The sequence below is a fragment of the Manis pentadactyla genome, chromosome 5 (assembly GCF_030020395.1).
Source record: "Manis pentadactyla isolate mManPen7 chromosome 5, mManPen7.hap1, whole genome shotgun sequence".
Classification (NCBI taxonomy): Eukaryota; Metazoa; Chordata; class Mammalia; order Pholidota; family Manidae; genus Manis; species Manis pentadactyla.
Genome location: NC_080023.1, coordinates 75,056,142 through 75,073,353, shown reverse-complemented (window position 1 = coordinate 75,073,353; position 17,212 = coordinate 75,056,142). Strand labels below are relative to the sequence as shown.

Sequence of the window (17,212 nt, the reverse complement as noted above, 5' to 3'; positions counted from 1 at the left end):
ATGAAAAGTGTATGATAAAAACCTTATGTTATATGTATTATATATATAAAATGTATAAATATATAGCATATACAATTTTTATACATTTCGATAAATATATATTTGTTAGGTATTATTCAATATAAACCTTAATTATATATGTATATAACTGAATGTACATAAAAATATATATAATCTTTTTATGCAACTGAACTTACACAATTAGAAATTCACTTAATTTTGCAAATTTGTATATTGAAACAATGAACAACAATAAAAATCCCCTCTAAGAGGATTAAAGTGGTTAGTCCAATTGAAAATCAGTATGACTTACTTTAATAATTTCTTAGTGCCCTAATGATATTATCCCATTCTTCCAAAATGAAAGTTTGGTTGGAAAGAGTAAGGAAGAACAAAGTAGGCACACTGGCTTTGCATATGAGCTCTCCCAATTCCTGGAGTGATCCAAAAGGACGTAAGAGAAGTTTGGTCAGAGGTGCAGAAGAGGGTGTGGTCAGTAAAGATGCATTTCCCGCTCTTAACAAGCTCCTCATGATTTGGGTGGTAGTAAACACCTGCATGACTCTGCATAATATACTTCAAATGCAGCATCTGTCTGTACTGACTTACTTGATAGTTATTTTTATTTTATTTTTACATAGAATTGAACCTGCCTGTGACAAAGTAGGTATTTATTAAACAATTAGTGAATGAATGGATATGAGATTGTCACCAGTACCTAGGGACTTAGAGTACCCAGGAGCTTGATGCGCAGAAAGTTTTGGTGAAAGAGAACGGCTCTAGAATTCAACCTCCAAAATAATATCCATGAAAGTTTGCTGTCTTCATAAGAGAAATTAAGAAAATTCCACTGCTGTATTTTTAACACATGGGTAGGCTTTAGAAATACATTACTAAACTAATTACCTTACATTATATTAGGTAGAGTTTTAAAAAACTAGCCAAACAAGAGCATAGCAACTTAAAGTTGCTACAATGCCTCTAGGCTATTGGTGGCAATTTGTCATTTGTGTATTTCTACAAGTACATATATAAATAAAGGATAATATTAAAGCACAATAAAATGATTAAAATTCCAAACAGCAATAATATTAAAGCACAATAAAATAATTAAAATTCCAAACAGCAAAACATCATTTAATGCTAAATGTCTTGATTATCTAATTATAAAATCAATTAACTAAATTGTGCACGGCAATGACAAATATTGTCAAACGATTTACTTCCTTCTGTTCTGTTAATACTAAAGAAAAAGCAGTACATTAAAATCACTGGAATCTGTGTTGAGAAGTATATTTGTAAGACAAAAAATCTCTTTAATCTATTATTATTTGATGAAATAAAATGAAAAACATTTTAGATTGTGATGCAATTATTGGCAGGGACTAAAGAAACTATCTAAACTTACCAAATATTTTTGAAAATGACACATTTACACATAACAGAATAGAAATCATTAGTCAGCCAGCTTACACTGGTCAGCAGCAAGATCACACTCTTCCCTGAAACTAGGAATATGAGTGCCCAGCGATTTTGACTCAACATGATACATTCTGAGGGGCAATCCCAAAGCTAATCATACTGCATCATATATTTGAAAGTTGCTAAAAGATTAGATCTTTGTGTGAGGTAATGGATGTTAGCTAAATTTATTATGATAATCATTTCATAATATAAATATATCAAATCATCGTGTAATACACCTTAAACTAATATATATCAATTATATTTCAATTTAAAAAAAAAACACCCACTTTACACTTCCCAGCAAAGTTGGCCAAGTTTCATCAGGCTGCAGCTTGAAATCTCCTTCAAATGATTATGTGTTGTATACATATTGTAATGTATTCATTCCTTTTTATTGCTTGGCAGTCCTTCACTGTATGAATACACCAGAGTTTGCTTAACCATTCATCTGTTGTTGGATGTGTGGGTGGTACCTTGTTTTTGGCTGTTGTGAATAAAGCTCTCACGAGCAATTGTGTACAAACCTTTGTATGGATATATGTTTTCAAGTTTCAGCAAATTTGAAACATTCTTATTTCTGTTATTAGGAAACACTATTTTCACCTTGAAGATTGGCAATATTTTAAAAATTCTAAGTTTGGATAAGGGTGTGCAAGGATTAAAGAATACTATTTTATGTGAGCAAAATGGGGCCATGGTTTGGCACAGATTTTTTCAAGGGCAATTTGATAGTACTTACAAAAAAATGTTGATCATTTGTTCCAGAAATTTTCCATTAATTTGCTGTAATACCGGGAAAACTACTTACCCTCTATGTGCCTCTATCTCTCACTAGTGAAAAGAGGATGATAATATGTAACATGTATATGTGGCTTAATATAGGTTTAATATGTGATTCTTAGGATTACAGTGAGTATTAAACAAATTAATTCACAAAAAATCCTTGTCATACCAAAACATTTTTATTATTATTTTTACTATTACTTATAGGAATCTATTCTTCAGAAATACTTGATCAAATAGATAAGAAATGTATATTAAAGAGTGCTACAATAATATTGTTATAATAAAATATTGAAGATGATCGATATGACCTCCGATAAAAGATTATTAAATAAATTGTGGTACATCTGTAGGAGGCAATATAGAGAAAGGATGTGTGTAGTTGTGGGAAGACACAGCTTGATCCTAAATCCTGCCTCAGTCCTTACCAGCTGTGAAGCTTGCTCTATTCCTTAATCTCTTTGTTGTCTCAGTTTCTTCAACTATGAAAATAATGATTATAATACTAACTTTATGAGATTTTATGAGGAATCAATAAGACATTACATGCAAATCTCTTAGGTGAAAATCAGAGTATAGTGAGCATCCCATAAATTGTGATATCAATACACAACATTAATGTACCTTTATAAGAATATGGTTGGGTCTGCATGTGCTATCATAGAAGGGTACTCATTAGAGAAAGGTTTTACTTTTTTTCCTCTGCAGATACTGCGTTATGGCAGCAGGTAAAAGATCCACTTAAATATCCTTATATTTAGGTATAAATGTTCAAATGTTTAATCAGTTATTACTTTATCTTCTAGTTACAAGAAAAGAACAATAGGTATGATTCAAATTCAACTTTCTCTACTTTATTAAATTTGATTACAAATGAAAATTTAATATATAAAAGTGATCAACTCAACAGTAAAGGGTAAAAGTCAAAGTTAAAAAAAAAACAATTTATGGTCTTTGAGTAATTTACCTGAGTTTGTGAATTTAGGAAATATATGCTATCCAGAGAATAAAAAATGTTAAGTGTTTTATTGGAAAAGACTATTGTGCCTAACAATATTGAGTGATTGCTATTTTATAAAATTATTTTACATTAAAATGACAACATGAGAAAACAAAACTCATTATGCTCACAAATGCATTTTGTTTTCTGTGCTACCATCTCTTTAACAGCATGAACTTCAATGCAGGTTGTTCAAAAGATATTCAGATAATTTTAAGAAATAAATTTATAGCTTCACAGATTAAAAAAGAAGTCGAATTTCATTTTGTGTAGAGAAAAACAAAAACAGAGCAGATGTGCATGCAAAGGTAAATAAAAACCCTGGCTGCTTCTCAGTAAGGTGACAGTCTGTCTTTCACACTAATTTATGTACGGTATAACAAGTAACCACTAAATGTAGTAGCAGGAGGAAATTTGGCTGGAATTGTTCCTTTTACAAGTCGCAACCACACTTCCTGCCCATAATTTAACTCTAATAAGGCATCCCCAGTCAAAACCCTATCACAGTGTGTTTCACTGTTAATATTTCCAGATTCAAATGCAAGCTTGTCTATGCCATCAACCACTAGAAATCCAGAGATATGAGCACTGAACGACTCAATGGTATACTTAAAAACATACACTCCAAGGTATGGAATTCTGAATTTTCCAGTTCTTGGAGTATATGAAGCACCATAATTGACATCTAAGTTATTAAATAAGATAGGACCAGGTGTAGTCATTCCATATGTATGAGATGCAAAAAATGCCACCATTGGCGCATATCTGTAAGATCCTTTGGAAAAATCTGTTCAAAGAAAAAAATGGAAAGAGTTAATTTTCATGTTTTTATCTTATTTATCTTTTTTCATATTTTTATCATTCATCTCAGTTATAAAAAGAGTTAGCAGAAGGAAAAACGTCCTTCATCAGACTTAACAACAGCATATATGTCTGCTTGCCTGCCTCTTCTCTTGGCTGAATTACCTGAAATCACTTAGCCTCTCTGAGCCTCAGTTTCTTCATTAAATGAGGGAGGACAGAATGATGATACTACTTGATACCACTCATGCCTCATATTTGCATGTTGCTTTGATCTCTCCACAGATAAAGGAATTCAAATCACTCTGTGATTACTACGGTATGCCAGAATGTTTTAAAGTCCCTCACAGGAACTGAAGCTGACATGATGTGGAAACAAATTTTCCAGCATCTTGTCAAACAGTTTCTAAAGGCCAAAATGGAAACCAAATGAAGTCATAGGCACTATAGAGAAGTAGACAAAAGGAATTTTCTATGTAATTAATGCCAAATTCTTACAAAGGCTGAGATTTAAAAATAGACCAAAAAATTCATTCCACCTATCCAGCATTTGATTAAGAAAAAAGCCTGATTCAAAATATGTTTCTTTGCTTTCATTAAAGAGAATATATTTTAAATACTACATATATTTCCTTGTATAAAAATCAGAAATGCTACACTCTTGAAATAAATTTATAGCAACCAGTTCTTAGGAAGGTAAATGGACAGAAAAGCATCTTGCTCTACTCAATACATTTGAGGGTGTTCTAACAGTCCTTAACCCGTCAAAAGGCACTATTAACCTTCATAAAAGACATGTTGCCAAGTGCTTATTAAAGCTTCTGACTGACTATATTTGATATGAATCAAAGGTGTGTTTCTTTAACAACTTGTTTCAGGAGAGTTTATGCCAGTCAGATATATAATCTGTATTTTCTTTTAAGGTGCCTAAGAAAAAACTGCCTCTATTATAGCAATATTGAAAATTTCAACAAATGTATATCAATATCAATCTACCTGCCAAAAAGACATTTCCACTTGTAAGTCATGTAGATTAGTCAATAAATTTCATAAGCAAAAGGGATTAATCCTCAAGAGAGTCCAGGTAAAACAGGCTTAAATATTCATTTGTAAATATTTTCAAAAAATGTTTTTGTTATTGACATTGAGCAAATCCAATGATGCATGCACTTTCTTACCTGGAGCTAAAGCATTTTCTTCCACCAGCTTGACCGTACAGTTGTCACCAGTAAAAGGATGTCGGCAAGCACAGATAAAGCTAGTTTTCCCATTTATACACGTGCCCCCATTCTGGCATGGGGACTTACTACAGTCTGAATACTCTCCTGTTACTGAAAAAGTCAAGATAAAAGAGGGTAAAAGTGACCTATTTTCCAGTTGATTTCAAATCTTACTTTGCAGTAGAGTAAAAAACACTGAAGGAGAAATAAGAAAAATGGGTTTCCAGGCCCAGTGAAGCCACAATTAATCATGGTACTTCATGGAAACTCCTTTACTCTCTGAGCTCCCTTTCTTGCTTCTTTGAAGTGGAGATAATTTGTGAACATTACATTTATTTGTGTGGAATGTTAAGATTTAGGTCAATTGTAGAACAGAATAGAAACTCTGGACACAGAATCATATATATTTGGAACTGGTACATGATAAAGATAATATTTCAAATCATTGGCAAAGGAAGATATCTATTCAATACATGGTGTTAAGTTAATTAGATATGCATAAAAACATAAATTCCCCATGTAAAAAAGCACTGAATAAAAAAAAAACCAAAACCACATAAAACTGCATTGTAATCAAATAAAAGGAATATCTTTGTAGCACTTTAAAATTTTGGAAAACTTAAAGCAAAACAGAACAAAACATAAATCACAAGCTGTATGAGAAAAATCCTAATGTTTGACCACCTATGAACCAAAATTCATTTACAATGAAAGCCATTATTACCAAAGTTCAAAGATAAATGACAGATTAAGAGAAAATATTTTTAATAGACATACATCAAATGACTATAAACCCATAATTGAAAAGTTCTGACCAATCCAAAAGATTGTGAAAAAAAGTAAAAGGCAGGCAAATGATACAAGCTGGCAAATCATTGAATAAAAACCACAAAAGTTTCTGAAACCTTTAAAACCCCTTCAGCCTCACTGCTAATTAAGGAATACTAAATTATCACCATCAACATTTTTATATCACATGGTAACATTTAAAAAAAGGAAATATTCAGTCATTGTGATACAAGAAAAAATAGACATTCTCAAACAATGTTGGTTACACCTTAAATTGTGAGAATTTTTGAATAGGAAAATTTGTTCATATTTTTCAGAATTAAAAAGATTCATTTGCTTTGAGCCAGAAATTTCTCCTGGCAGAATATATACTTCTTACACACTTGCCTTTGTATAAAAAGAGAATTGTTCTAAATGTTCTTTATGATATCCTTTGCATTACTGAAAAATTGTAAGATACATAACAGATGTCATTGATGAGAGACATTAAAATGAATTATAGTGTTTTTTCACTAAGGAGTATGAGACAGCAATTAGGGAATGAGATAGATGCCCAATACATTTGACTTATTGAAGTCAGGAAGCTCTAGTTCACATATTAGGTATAGAATAATTTCAATTATTTACACAAGCCTCCAATTATGAATATGGTTATAAAAATAATACATAAACAGAGAAAAGGTTGCAAGAACACCTCTGTTACAGTCCACAGTTACCACTATGGCACCACCTTGTGGCAACAGTGTAAACAGTTTACAATTCACTCCTTTCAAATGGTGACTTGATGATTTTTAAACAGGGTTATTTGCTTTGTTTAACATTTTTCTCAAGAAGTGAGAGCCTCTAAATATTTTATATACATTCTATTTCATACTTAAGTAATTCAAATTCACATAAAGTGTGACCATACTGTATGCCTGTATTAGATTTTTTTTGCAAACATATGTATTACTTATGCAATTAGATATGTATTTATATTATTTTAATATATTACCTGCAGAATTCCATAAAGCATCTTCCTTATTAAGATACATATGAAAAATAAATCACATGTATGGACTACCTTTAAATATATTTTTAACTTGTCCACATTTCTTTAACAACATTTCTCAACCATGTGAAAGTTATTAAATCCTTCCTTTGCTTTTAGCTATCATTCTAAAATATAGGCCATTATTTGCTAGCTTTAAATACTTCAATAATTCTCTACTACCTACAGAAATGTAAATTCTTTATGTCAAAGCACTGGCTTCATGTTTTCACATGCTCTGAATCTAGCACAGTCATTGACTTACTGGATGTTCAATTAACGTGTTTCAGTAGGAATCAATCAACTGCACTGGAGTTGGGGGAACACTGAATTATTTATGTAATCTGATCAGCTGTATAATTCTTATTTTCCCAGATGGCAAAATGCCACTTTCACCTGTAGACTCAGCCACGTACATGAATCAGGAACCAAACCTGTTCTAGCCAGGAGAATTTCATAAACTCTAGAAATGTATTCTTTGTGTTATTATTGGCTCTGTGCTGATTCTACATGACCAGGACCTTTGCCTTCTATTTAAGGTCCAGGATGTGAATTCCTTTCTGTTTCATTACCTCTAGGAATGGGTTCTTTCCTCAGTCCTTTTTTTTTTTTGAGTGTTTTAGAGGATGCTTCTGCCTTTTATTCTAGTGTCTTTGCAGGGTCATTCATGGTGAGGAGAGATCCACTTGGAAACCTCTAATTGGGGCATGCATCTTCTTCTATTGCTATAGTAGCTCCAGTTTTCTGAGACTATACACATTTTGCATTCTAGGACATCTCTCATGGTGCCTACTGATTACCTGTTCAGGTGCATTACTCATTGGTCTATGCCAGCCTCTGCTGCATGTGTTTTAAGTTCCTTTCTTAGCCTTCTTTGATAATTTAGGTAACTCTGGTCTCCAAGTCCCTGTCAAAATAATCCACACTGCACTACATAAAATTATTCCCACAGCTCCCAGAACTAGACATATTGGGAACAGAGTCTAATTAGAGCAGGTTATGGTAACAATTGTTAATTACTCCTGCTGAAATGACCTTACAATTCTTTTAATGTTATATAAGCACTAAGTATTCATCATCTATTTTTGCATCAGTATTACATTGTATTTATGTATGTAACAGATCTTCTATGCTCTGATGTCAATGAAGTTCTCTAAGATTACATTTTTATTTAATTCACTTTAATATGAATTCAAAATTATTACTGATAATTAAATTTATCTTATTAGACTTATTATCTCTGTCCATGGAAAGTATTCTAATTCTGGATGAGATGTTTTAACCATCCCTCTCAGCTTTATCATTTCCAAATTTATCATCCAAATCATTGATAAAAACAAACACTTACTGGATCAGTGTCAATTACAGAACCTTCTAACAGACAAAGACTGAAACTATTCCTATTTCATTATACAATTAGCTACAAATCTACTTTTATCATCTAACTTATATTTTTCAACTTAATCCTGAAATACATAAAAAATGTTTAGATACTTTTATAAGTTCCTGTATACATTTGTGCTCAATAGGCAATTTATTCTTAATTAACAATAGCAATCAGATTTCTATAAAGCATTGTTTTCTTTCTGACACCTTCATTCCTCCCTATTACTGAAATTAACAGCAATAATTCTCTTAATTACTGTCTGATACACTGAAGTTTTCTTGTTGAACCTATCACACTACTGTAATTGCTCACATGTCCTTCCAACTAGAGTGTAAGATTTTGTGAGATCAGGGCTTAGTTCCTCTACTTCTTAAAATTTGTGTCACTACTGACTAGCATAGTGCCTGGCATATATAAGTGCTAAAATGTCTTTTTTTAAAGATGAATAAACAAATTAATGAAAGATTTGAGCAGATCACCACATTCTAAATCTAATATTCTATCTTTTCTTCATAGTTTCTTAAAGATCAGGTAAAGTTTGACCCTGTTATGTCACTAGCATGCTTTTCTAGACACATGGAATCATTTCAAGCATACTTTCCATAACTTCTTTCTTGCCTTGAAGTTCAATAACCTCTTAAACTCTTTCCAGTCCATTTATTTTCTTTGTTGGAGATCAGTATAACATTTGAGAGTTCTGCCAACTCAACAGTCTACTATCTTGTGCAAATAGCATAATTAACCTTTCGATACTCATTTCCTTGCTCTGAAGATGACTAAAATTCCTTTGCCATGGTCTTGGAATGTTGGTAAGTTTTAATCTGTCTGGTCTTTACTTTCTGGACCCTGATTTGTGCTCAAGTTATACTTTTCTATTAATCCTTTTTCCATATTACATAAATGTTCATGTTAAATTTGAACTGATTGGACAGCTCTTTACATTTTCAAAGCCCTCTACCTTTGTTAATATTTGCCATTCTTTATTGTAATTACTTGATTAATGTATGAGCTACCAGAGAAGAGGGATTGTGTTGAATTTGCCACTTAGTCCACTCAGCCTTTCTCAGTGCTCATTCAGCACTTATTCAAGAGGTATTTGATGAAGAAAATGAAGTATATTACATTGAGTCTTCTGTTTCATTCTTATTTTTATTTCTAGTATACATGATATGTTACATATAATGTATTTTATATTTTTTTACTTATTTATTTAAATTAATTTTTATTTTTTTATTGCTTAGCTCTGCTTAGCATCAAGATCTTATTTATTATTACTTCATTTAAATAATAACATTGCAGGGACAGGAAGATGGCAGACTAGGAGGTCACTGTGATAAACATCTCCCACATATACACTGAGGAAACAACTGCATTTAATACAAGTAACACAGAAAATGACCTGAAGATGGACAGAACAGACCTTCTACACCTGGTAAAAAAAAGAGAAGACCATATTGAGAAAGATAAAGGAGCAGAGCTACCATCAACTGGGATCCAAGCCCTCTCCCTGTTCCAACTCCAAGCAGGAAGCAAAGAGAAATGGATTAGAGAGGCGAAAAAATGCTGAGGAGCTCAGCACACCTGGCCCTGGGGATCTGCTCTTGGAAGACAAGTCTCCACAGCATTGGACTCTGAAGATTAATGGGGCTGATATCAGGGAGTGTTGGAGGTCTGTGGGGGGCCAAGTCTCCACTTGTGGGGGACTGGCATGCTCTTTCGACTCCTCTCAGACCCAACACAGCGGCAGCAATTTAAAAGGTGGTTTGATAGCTTTGGGAAGTGTACTGGAAAGGCAAGAGTCTGAGGGAGCTCTCTCTGGAGGAGAAAGGGCAGGCAGATGACACTTTTCCAGCTCTCTATCATGCCAACTGGACAGAAACTTGTGGGAGGCAGCTCTGAAACTCTCCATCTACCCTTCTGGCTCAGCCCCAGCATTCCCCTGCAGACTTTACCCACCCAACATGCCCAGCCCATAGTAGTCACATCTGCCATAGCTGGCAGCCAGACTGAGGGCAGGCCCTGCCCACATTGCAACAGAGCAACCCGAGTGCACACTGAGGCATAGCTCTGGCTATCTGCCATTGCTGGAAGCCAGGCTATGGGCAGGTCCCACCCAGAGCATACTGGAACACAGCAGTCTGGTATCACACAGAAGCAGAGCAGCAGGGATTGGCCATTGCTGGCTGCTGGGCTTGGGGTGGAGTCCATGTACAGCCCATTAAGAGCTGTTGCAGCTCAGCCACAACAGGGGACACCTTTAGAGCACATGGATTTGGTGAGCAGGGGGCTTTACTTTTCTGGGCACCACAAGATGCCTATTATATAAAGCCACTGCTTTCAAGACCAGGAGGCATAGCTGATCTAGGTACTACACAGAAACACAGAGAACCAGACAAAATGAGGAGGCAGAGGAATATGTTCCAAACAAAAAAAGACAATAACACCAGTAAAATTTCTAAAAGAAATGGAGATAAACAATCTACCTGATAAAAAATTCAAGGTGATGGTCATAAAGATGCTCACCCAACTAAATAATAGATAACCTCAGGAAGAACTTCAAGAAAGAAGAAAATATAAAAAGGAAGCAGTCAGAGCTGAAGTATACAATAATTAAATGAAAAATACAATAGAGGGAATTAATAGTAAACAAGAGGATGCAGAAGAAAGGATCACTGAGATAGAAAACAGGGTAGGGAAAATTTACCAAGCTGAGGAACAAAGAGGAAAAAGGATTTCTAAAAATGAGAAGATTCTAAGAGAGCTCTGGGACAACTCCAAACAAAACACACTATTCACGTAAAAGGTGTCCCAGAAGGAGAAGAGAGAGAGAAGGGGATAGATAGTCTATTTGAAGAAATAATTGCTGAAAACCTCTGCAGTCTGAGGAAGGAAACAGGTATCCAGGTCCTGGAAGCAGAGAGAGCCCTTAACAAGATGAACCCAAGGAAGTCTACATCAAGACTCATAGTAATTGAAATTGCAAAGATCAAAGACAAATGGAAATATTAAAAGTACCAAGGGAAAGACAGTTACATATAAGGGAAACTTGATAATGTTATCAGCAGAAGCTTCACAGGACAAAAGGGAGTGGCATGAAACAAACAGCTGAAGGGAAAAATCTACAATCAAGAATACTCTACACAGAAAGGTTATCATTCAGAATTGAAGAGAGAGAAAATTTTCTAGATAAAGGAAGGTTTAAACAATTCATCACCACTAAATCACCCTTACAGGAAATGTTAAAGGGACTTCTTTGGATGGAAATGTTAATAAATTTAAATATTTTTCATCAGTAGAAACAAACTTACAGTAAAGGTAGCAGACTTCCAAAATGAGTCTGAAGTTCAAAAGACAAAAGTAGTAAAATCAATTATACACAAAATTAGCCAAGGGATATGCAAAATCAAAAGATGTCAGTTATGGCATCATATACATATAATGTGGAAGTGGGAATGATAAAAAAGTACTACACACATACACACACATATATATGTAATAGTCTATATTAGGGTGAAGGTTGCTTAATTTTGAATACATTCTAAAACTCCTACTTTTATATATATATATATATATATAGGAAGTCATATGTGAACTTTATGGTAACCACAAACCTAAAGCCTATAGTAGATACACAAAAAATGGAAATGGCAAGTAGTTGGCCATTCCATACAGAATTAAAACTATATTTATTTTACAGCCAATTGATGCTGCTGCTACATATTTATTGAAGAGAGATGAAAATTTAAGTTCACATAAGAACCTGTATGTGAATGTTCCTAACAGCTTTATTCATAATCACCCTAAATTGGAAACAAGCAAGATATCCTTCAACTGGTAAATGGAAAAACCAACTGCAGGGCAATGGGCCACTCCTCGGTACTAGAGAGGCACACATGCCGTGACATGGATGAATCTCAGACATATTACACTAAGTGAAAGAATTCAGACTCAAAAGCCTACACTTACTGTATGATCTGACTCATAAGATACTCCAGAAAACATAAAACTGTAAGGGAAGAAAACAGATCACTGGTTGTTAGTGAGTGGTAATGGATGTAGGGTTTGACTACAAAGCTATGTAAGAAGGTTTGGAGGGCTAATCAAACTATTCTGTCTTCGTTGAAGTGGTTAAATGACTACACATTTGTTAAAAGCATAGACTGCATATCAGAAACAGTAAATTGAACTGTATGTAAATTATACCATAAGCAAATAAACAAACAAGCTTGTCTGTATCAAGTCCCTCATTATACCACCTAGAATTTAAAAATCACTGAAGATATATTACAGCGGCCCTTGTTTTCAGTTTCAGTACTTATTTTACCAAATGTTGTGCCCAAAAGTAATGCCCCTACTGCTGGATTTCCATTTCATCCTCATCAACCTTCCTAGTTGGCGTCCTATTACATCATGTCTAAATGACTGCAGTAGTTTTTAAATCACACTGCCTGCCTATAAACAACCTCTGTTCATATAGCTATGAAATATATTTTCTTAACACTCTACAGTTTAAACTTCACTGCTTATTAAAATCTTCTATTATTATATTTTTCAATTTTTCAGGTGCACTTTTCAGGGAAAATAAGTGTGTGTATGTATGTGCATGCATACATATAGTACTCAGACACTTTAGGGAATATAAATTAATAGGGAGTATAAATTAAAAATTCCTAAAGAGAAATCTGGCAATATTTATGACATTCTTTAAAACTGCTCATGGGCTTTGAACCAGCAATTTTATTTTATTTTTGGATGGTATTTTAAGGAAATAAAATTAAAGACGTGCACACAGATTTCCCTGTTAGTGCAGCATTACCTAAAACAGAGAAATATTTGAAAATGCCCTAAAAGTCATGTAGAATACAGGTTAAATAAATGTCAGCATAGTGAAATTACTATATTGTTTAAAGCCTGAAAGGAGATGGATTGCTTGGGTTTGAATGTCAGCTCTGAAATGGATTAGCTCTGCAACTACGTGCAAGTTACTCAACTTGTCTGGACATCTGTAAAATGGAAATGATAATAGCACTGTTTACAGAATTGTTCAAAATTCAAGTATATTAGTGCATGTAAACATATAGACAGCTGTTGTATTGATTTTATAACTGGTCTATCTGAAAAGCTCAAAATAAATATTAATTATGCAATACCTGATCATGTCATATTCCTGCTCCAAAATCTTTGTTACCAACATATAAATGTAAACATGTTACACTCCACACAGGGTGTAAATGGTTGGCTGAATAAATGTCCAGTCCAAATCCACCTCTTCCATGAAATATGCCCAACACAGAATTCTTAATAAGGAACTGAACTATAATTAAATCTTGTAACACTCATTTAGTGCTTAGTATATGGTGCAGAATATTTTTTTATCTTTCACATTCAAAAATGTTCTCTAATAACATGGTGCTAATAAGCACATAGGAAAACAAGTGTAAACCATAACAACCAAATATCACATTACTCTATAGGTACATCTTCCACTGTCAACTGTGGTTAAAAGAAAATTACCAAGTTTCTGAGCCAGAACCTTGCTTTCTCTTCCCTTGTGTTCCCAGTTTCTTGCAGAATTCACTGTTTTTCCAACAACTGAAGCTTGTCCCATCATCTTATTTAATAACATTACGATCTGCTTCTGGCAGAGCCCAGCGCGTTCCTGGGGACTCTTATCTCCTTACCTTTCTCTGCTTTTTCTTTTATGCAGAGCACTTATCACCTTTTACCTTTTACCATACTAAGTAATTTATATTTTTATTTATTATGTTTTTTTGCTTCTCTCCCTCTATTCCTGCTGGAGTGTAAACTTCAGGAAGATAGGGATTTTTTAAAAAACATTGTGATGTATTACAAAGCATCTGGAACAGTACCTGATTCCATTTAGCACTTAACTAACATTTGTTTAATTGAATTGAACGGTTATGAATTATTACTCTTTTCAAATAATAGTAATAACTCAAGAGATAGTTATTTGGTTCTAAGAAGAAAACTGCTTAAATGAGTTTGAGAACAGTATTTTCAATTAATATAACATTTAATAATAAAAAATGATCTTGTACTTTTATTGTAATTTTAATCTGGGAAGGTACTTCTTAAAAGATAGATCTGTAGTTTGACATTTTCAAGCAAATTTCTTAGTATAAAGTCACTGTGTTGAGTTTATGTTTGAAAGGTAGTGTTGATGTCTCCTCATTATTACTCAGACAGTTATTTGGGTTATTGGAGTATTTTCCATAACCTCTAATTAGTTCTGTAATACCGGAAAATACAATCAGATGTTAACATACACCTAAGGTATGCTCAGCCTACTATTTCAGTGTTTCTTCTCAATATAGTCTCCTGACCTCTCTCTCCAACTGCCCTCGGAGAGGCTGCCATTCACCTGACTCTGCTCCTATTTCTGGTCTCTTCACAGCATGCACATATTCCCCTGGTTTCTCTCACTGAAACCCATGGTTTCAAAACTTCTTTATCCAGATGCCTCTCAAATCTAAATATCTATGCAAATTTTAAAATTTAACAGTTGCCTAAGATTATAAAGCCTAGAAAAGAATTCTTAAAGGAATGCTTATTAATTATAAAAAATTATTCACTTTCTTGTAAAACATGTATGTGTATTTTGGCTCCTGTAATGTTCAGCACAATGACATAAGATAGCTTTCTTTCACTGACTTCTTTAGTTCTCCAAACACTGTGTAATAATTTTATTGATAATTTGTTTCTAGAGGTAGACAGACTTGAGTTTAGCCTGACCAATAGTAACATCAATAAAGTGCCATTTGATATTTTCCCTTAAAGCAATGTTATTCAACATAAACAAATTTGAATAGTTCACATTAAATTTATGATAAAATATTGATTTCTTTCTAGATTCACTTTTAAGCTGTGTATAGTAAAATTGGTAATTAAAAACTTTTAAAGTGTCTTTTAAATTTCATATGCAGTTAATGTATGGCACAACTATTATTTTTATGCTGCAATTTTTCATCAAGATGCAAGTGTCATGCCCATCTGGACCACTGTGCAGTAAGTTCACAATCTATGATTTAAGAATCCCTGTACTTTCCTTTTCACATTTGATAATCAGTATGACACAAGACAATACTATCATGCAATAATGAATTTTTAATGTTTTTAATGATCAGTAGAAGGACATCTATTCATTGTATTTAATTACAGACCAGATAATAATGAAGTTCAGTTTCATATCTTTAGTGTCAAAGTCTACTGTTGGGAAATAGCTCCTGTAGTTCTTGTTAGGGAAAGACCCAAGCATATGGAGTGACTATGTAAATGGAACCTGTATTCTACCCCATTTCTTTTTTGTACTGTTAGACTATGTGTTTAAATTTTTGGTCCATATAGGAGCATCAAGCACATGGTTTCTGTCTGTCCACCTTAGATACAGCCACTTACTGCAAGGTAAGGTGCAGGAAGGGGTTGTTCCTTTTGCCAGCATCCCCTCTTCAACTGTCATCCTTCCAGAGGAAGGGGAATACTACAGAAAGCTGTGAATCTTTTCTTCTCCCATGGAGCCATGAACAGACACAAGTTCATTTAATAGTCCCTTCAACACTGATATGTTTTATCGACACAAACTGGGGAGGCTATCCCCAGTGGAAAGCCTGACACAAAGAATATCTTTAATATCATGAGCAAAAAATAGGCTTATATCTTTAGCAAGACCTGATTATAAGGTTTTGCCCTTGGCCCACACCCAGCTTCTGGCCATTCCCTAACTGGTAAGTGTAATTTACTGCGCCCAGGCTCTTTGTACAAACAATATGGTTTGTGCTAAACATCTTCTTTGCTTCTGAAAGTCTAGAATTTTTGTATGTGCTGAACAGAGGGGGTCTACATGACCAGTCCTGTCATGAACTGAATGTTTGTGTTCCCCTCAAATTCATATATTAGAATCCTAACCCCAAGTGGGATGCTATTATGAGGTGGGGCCTTTGGAGGTGACTAGGTCCTGGATGTGGAGCCTTCCTAAATGGCATTAGTGAGAATTCTTTCTCCTTCCTTTCTGCTAAGTGAGAATACAAGAAGCTGACAGTCTGCAACTTGAAAGAAGGTTCTCACCAGAATACAGTCACGCAGGCTTGATGTTTTGACTTCCAGCCTCCAGAACTGTGTGAAAAACATTTCTGTTGTTTACAAGCTACTCAATATATGGAACTTCGTGATAGCAGCCTGATCTAAGACAAACCCTGGTGAAACCTTTGGGTGCTGATTACCTGATGGACTTGTCTGGGCAGAATATTGCATACACGTTACTGCCTCGTGTGTGTGTGTGTGTGTGTGTGTGTGTGTGTGTGTGTGTGTGTGTGTGTCTGGGAGAAAAGAGTACACACACATGTGCTACTCACAGGAGTGCAAGAGCATAAGAAAGCCTGAGCATGGACTCTGCTGTATCATTTCCTCTCACCCATCCTATCTTGTGTCTTTTCACCATAATAAATCTTAGCTCTGTGTATAATGACATGCAGAATCCTATGAGTGCTTCTAGGAAGCCACCAAACTTGTGTGTGGTTTTGGAGACTTTATAAAACACATCATAAACTCTAAATTCAAGCAGATATTCTTCAACATGTAATTAGCTTATATTCAACCACTTTGTACAGAAGTCAACTTAGTAGTTATCTTCTTGACGTATATCTTAAAAATGCTAATTTTTTGCCTCCTATAGTGCTAGTATTTTATAATATGGAAAAGCATAAAGAGTAGAAAACACC

General features: G+C 34.1%; 1 protein-coding gene across 1 annotated transcript in view; it reads right to left on the bottom strand.

Moving 5' to 3' along the window:
* Window positions 1–2,407: 2,407 nt before the first annotated feature.
* Window positions 2,408–17,212, bottom strand: part of MMRN1 (multimerin 1) — a 61,843-nt gene continuing 47,038 nt past the window's right edge. The window contains exons 7-8 of the mRNA XM_036922084.2: window positions 5,230–5,382; window positions 2,408–4,037 (exon numbers count right to left, since the gene is read on the bottom strand). Coding sequence (XP_036777979.2) covers window positions 3,616–4,037; window positions 5,230–5,382 — 575 coding nt within the window. The 3' untranslated portion in view covers window positions 2,408–3,615. The remainder of the gene's footprint in view (window positions 4,038–5,229; window positions 5,383–17,212) is intronic.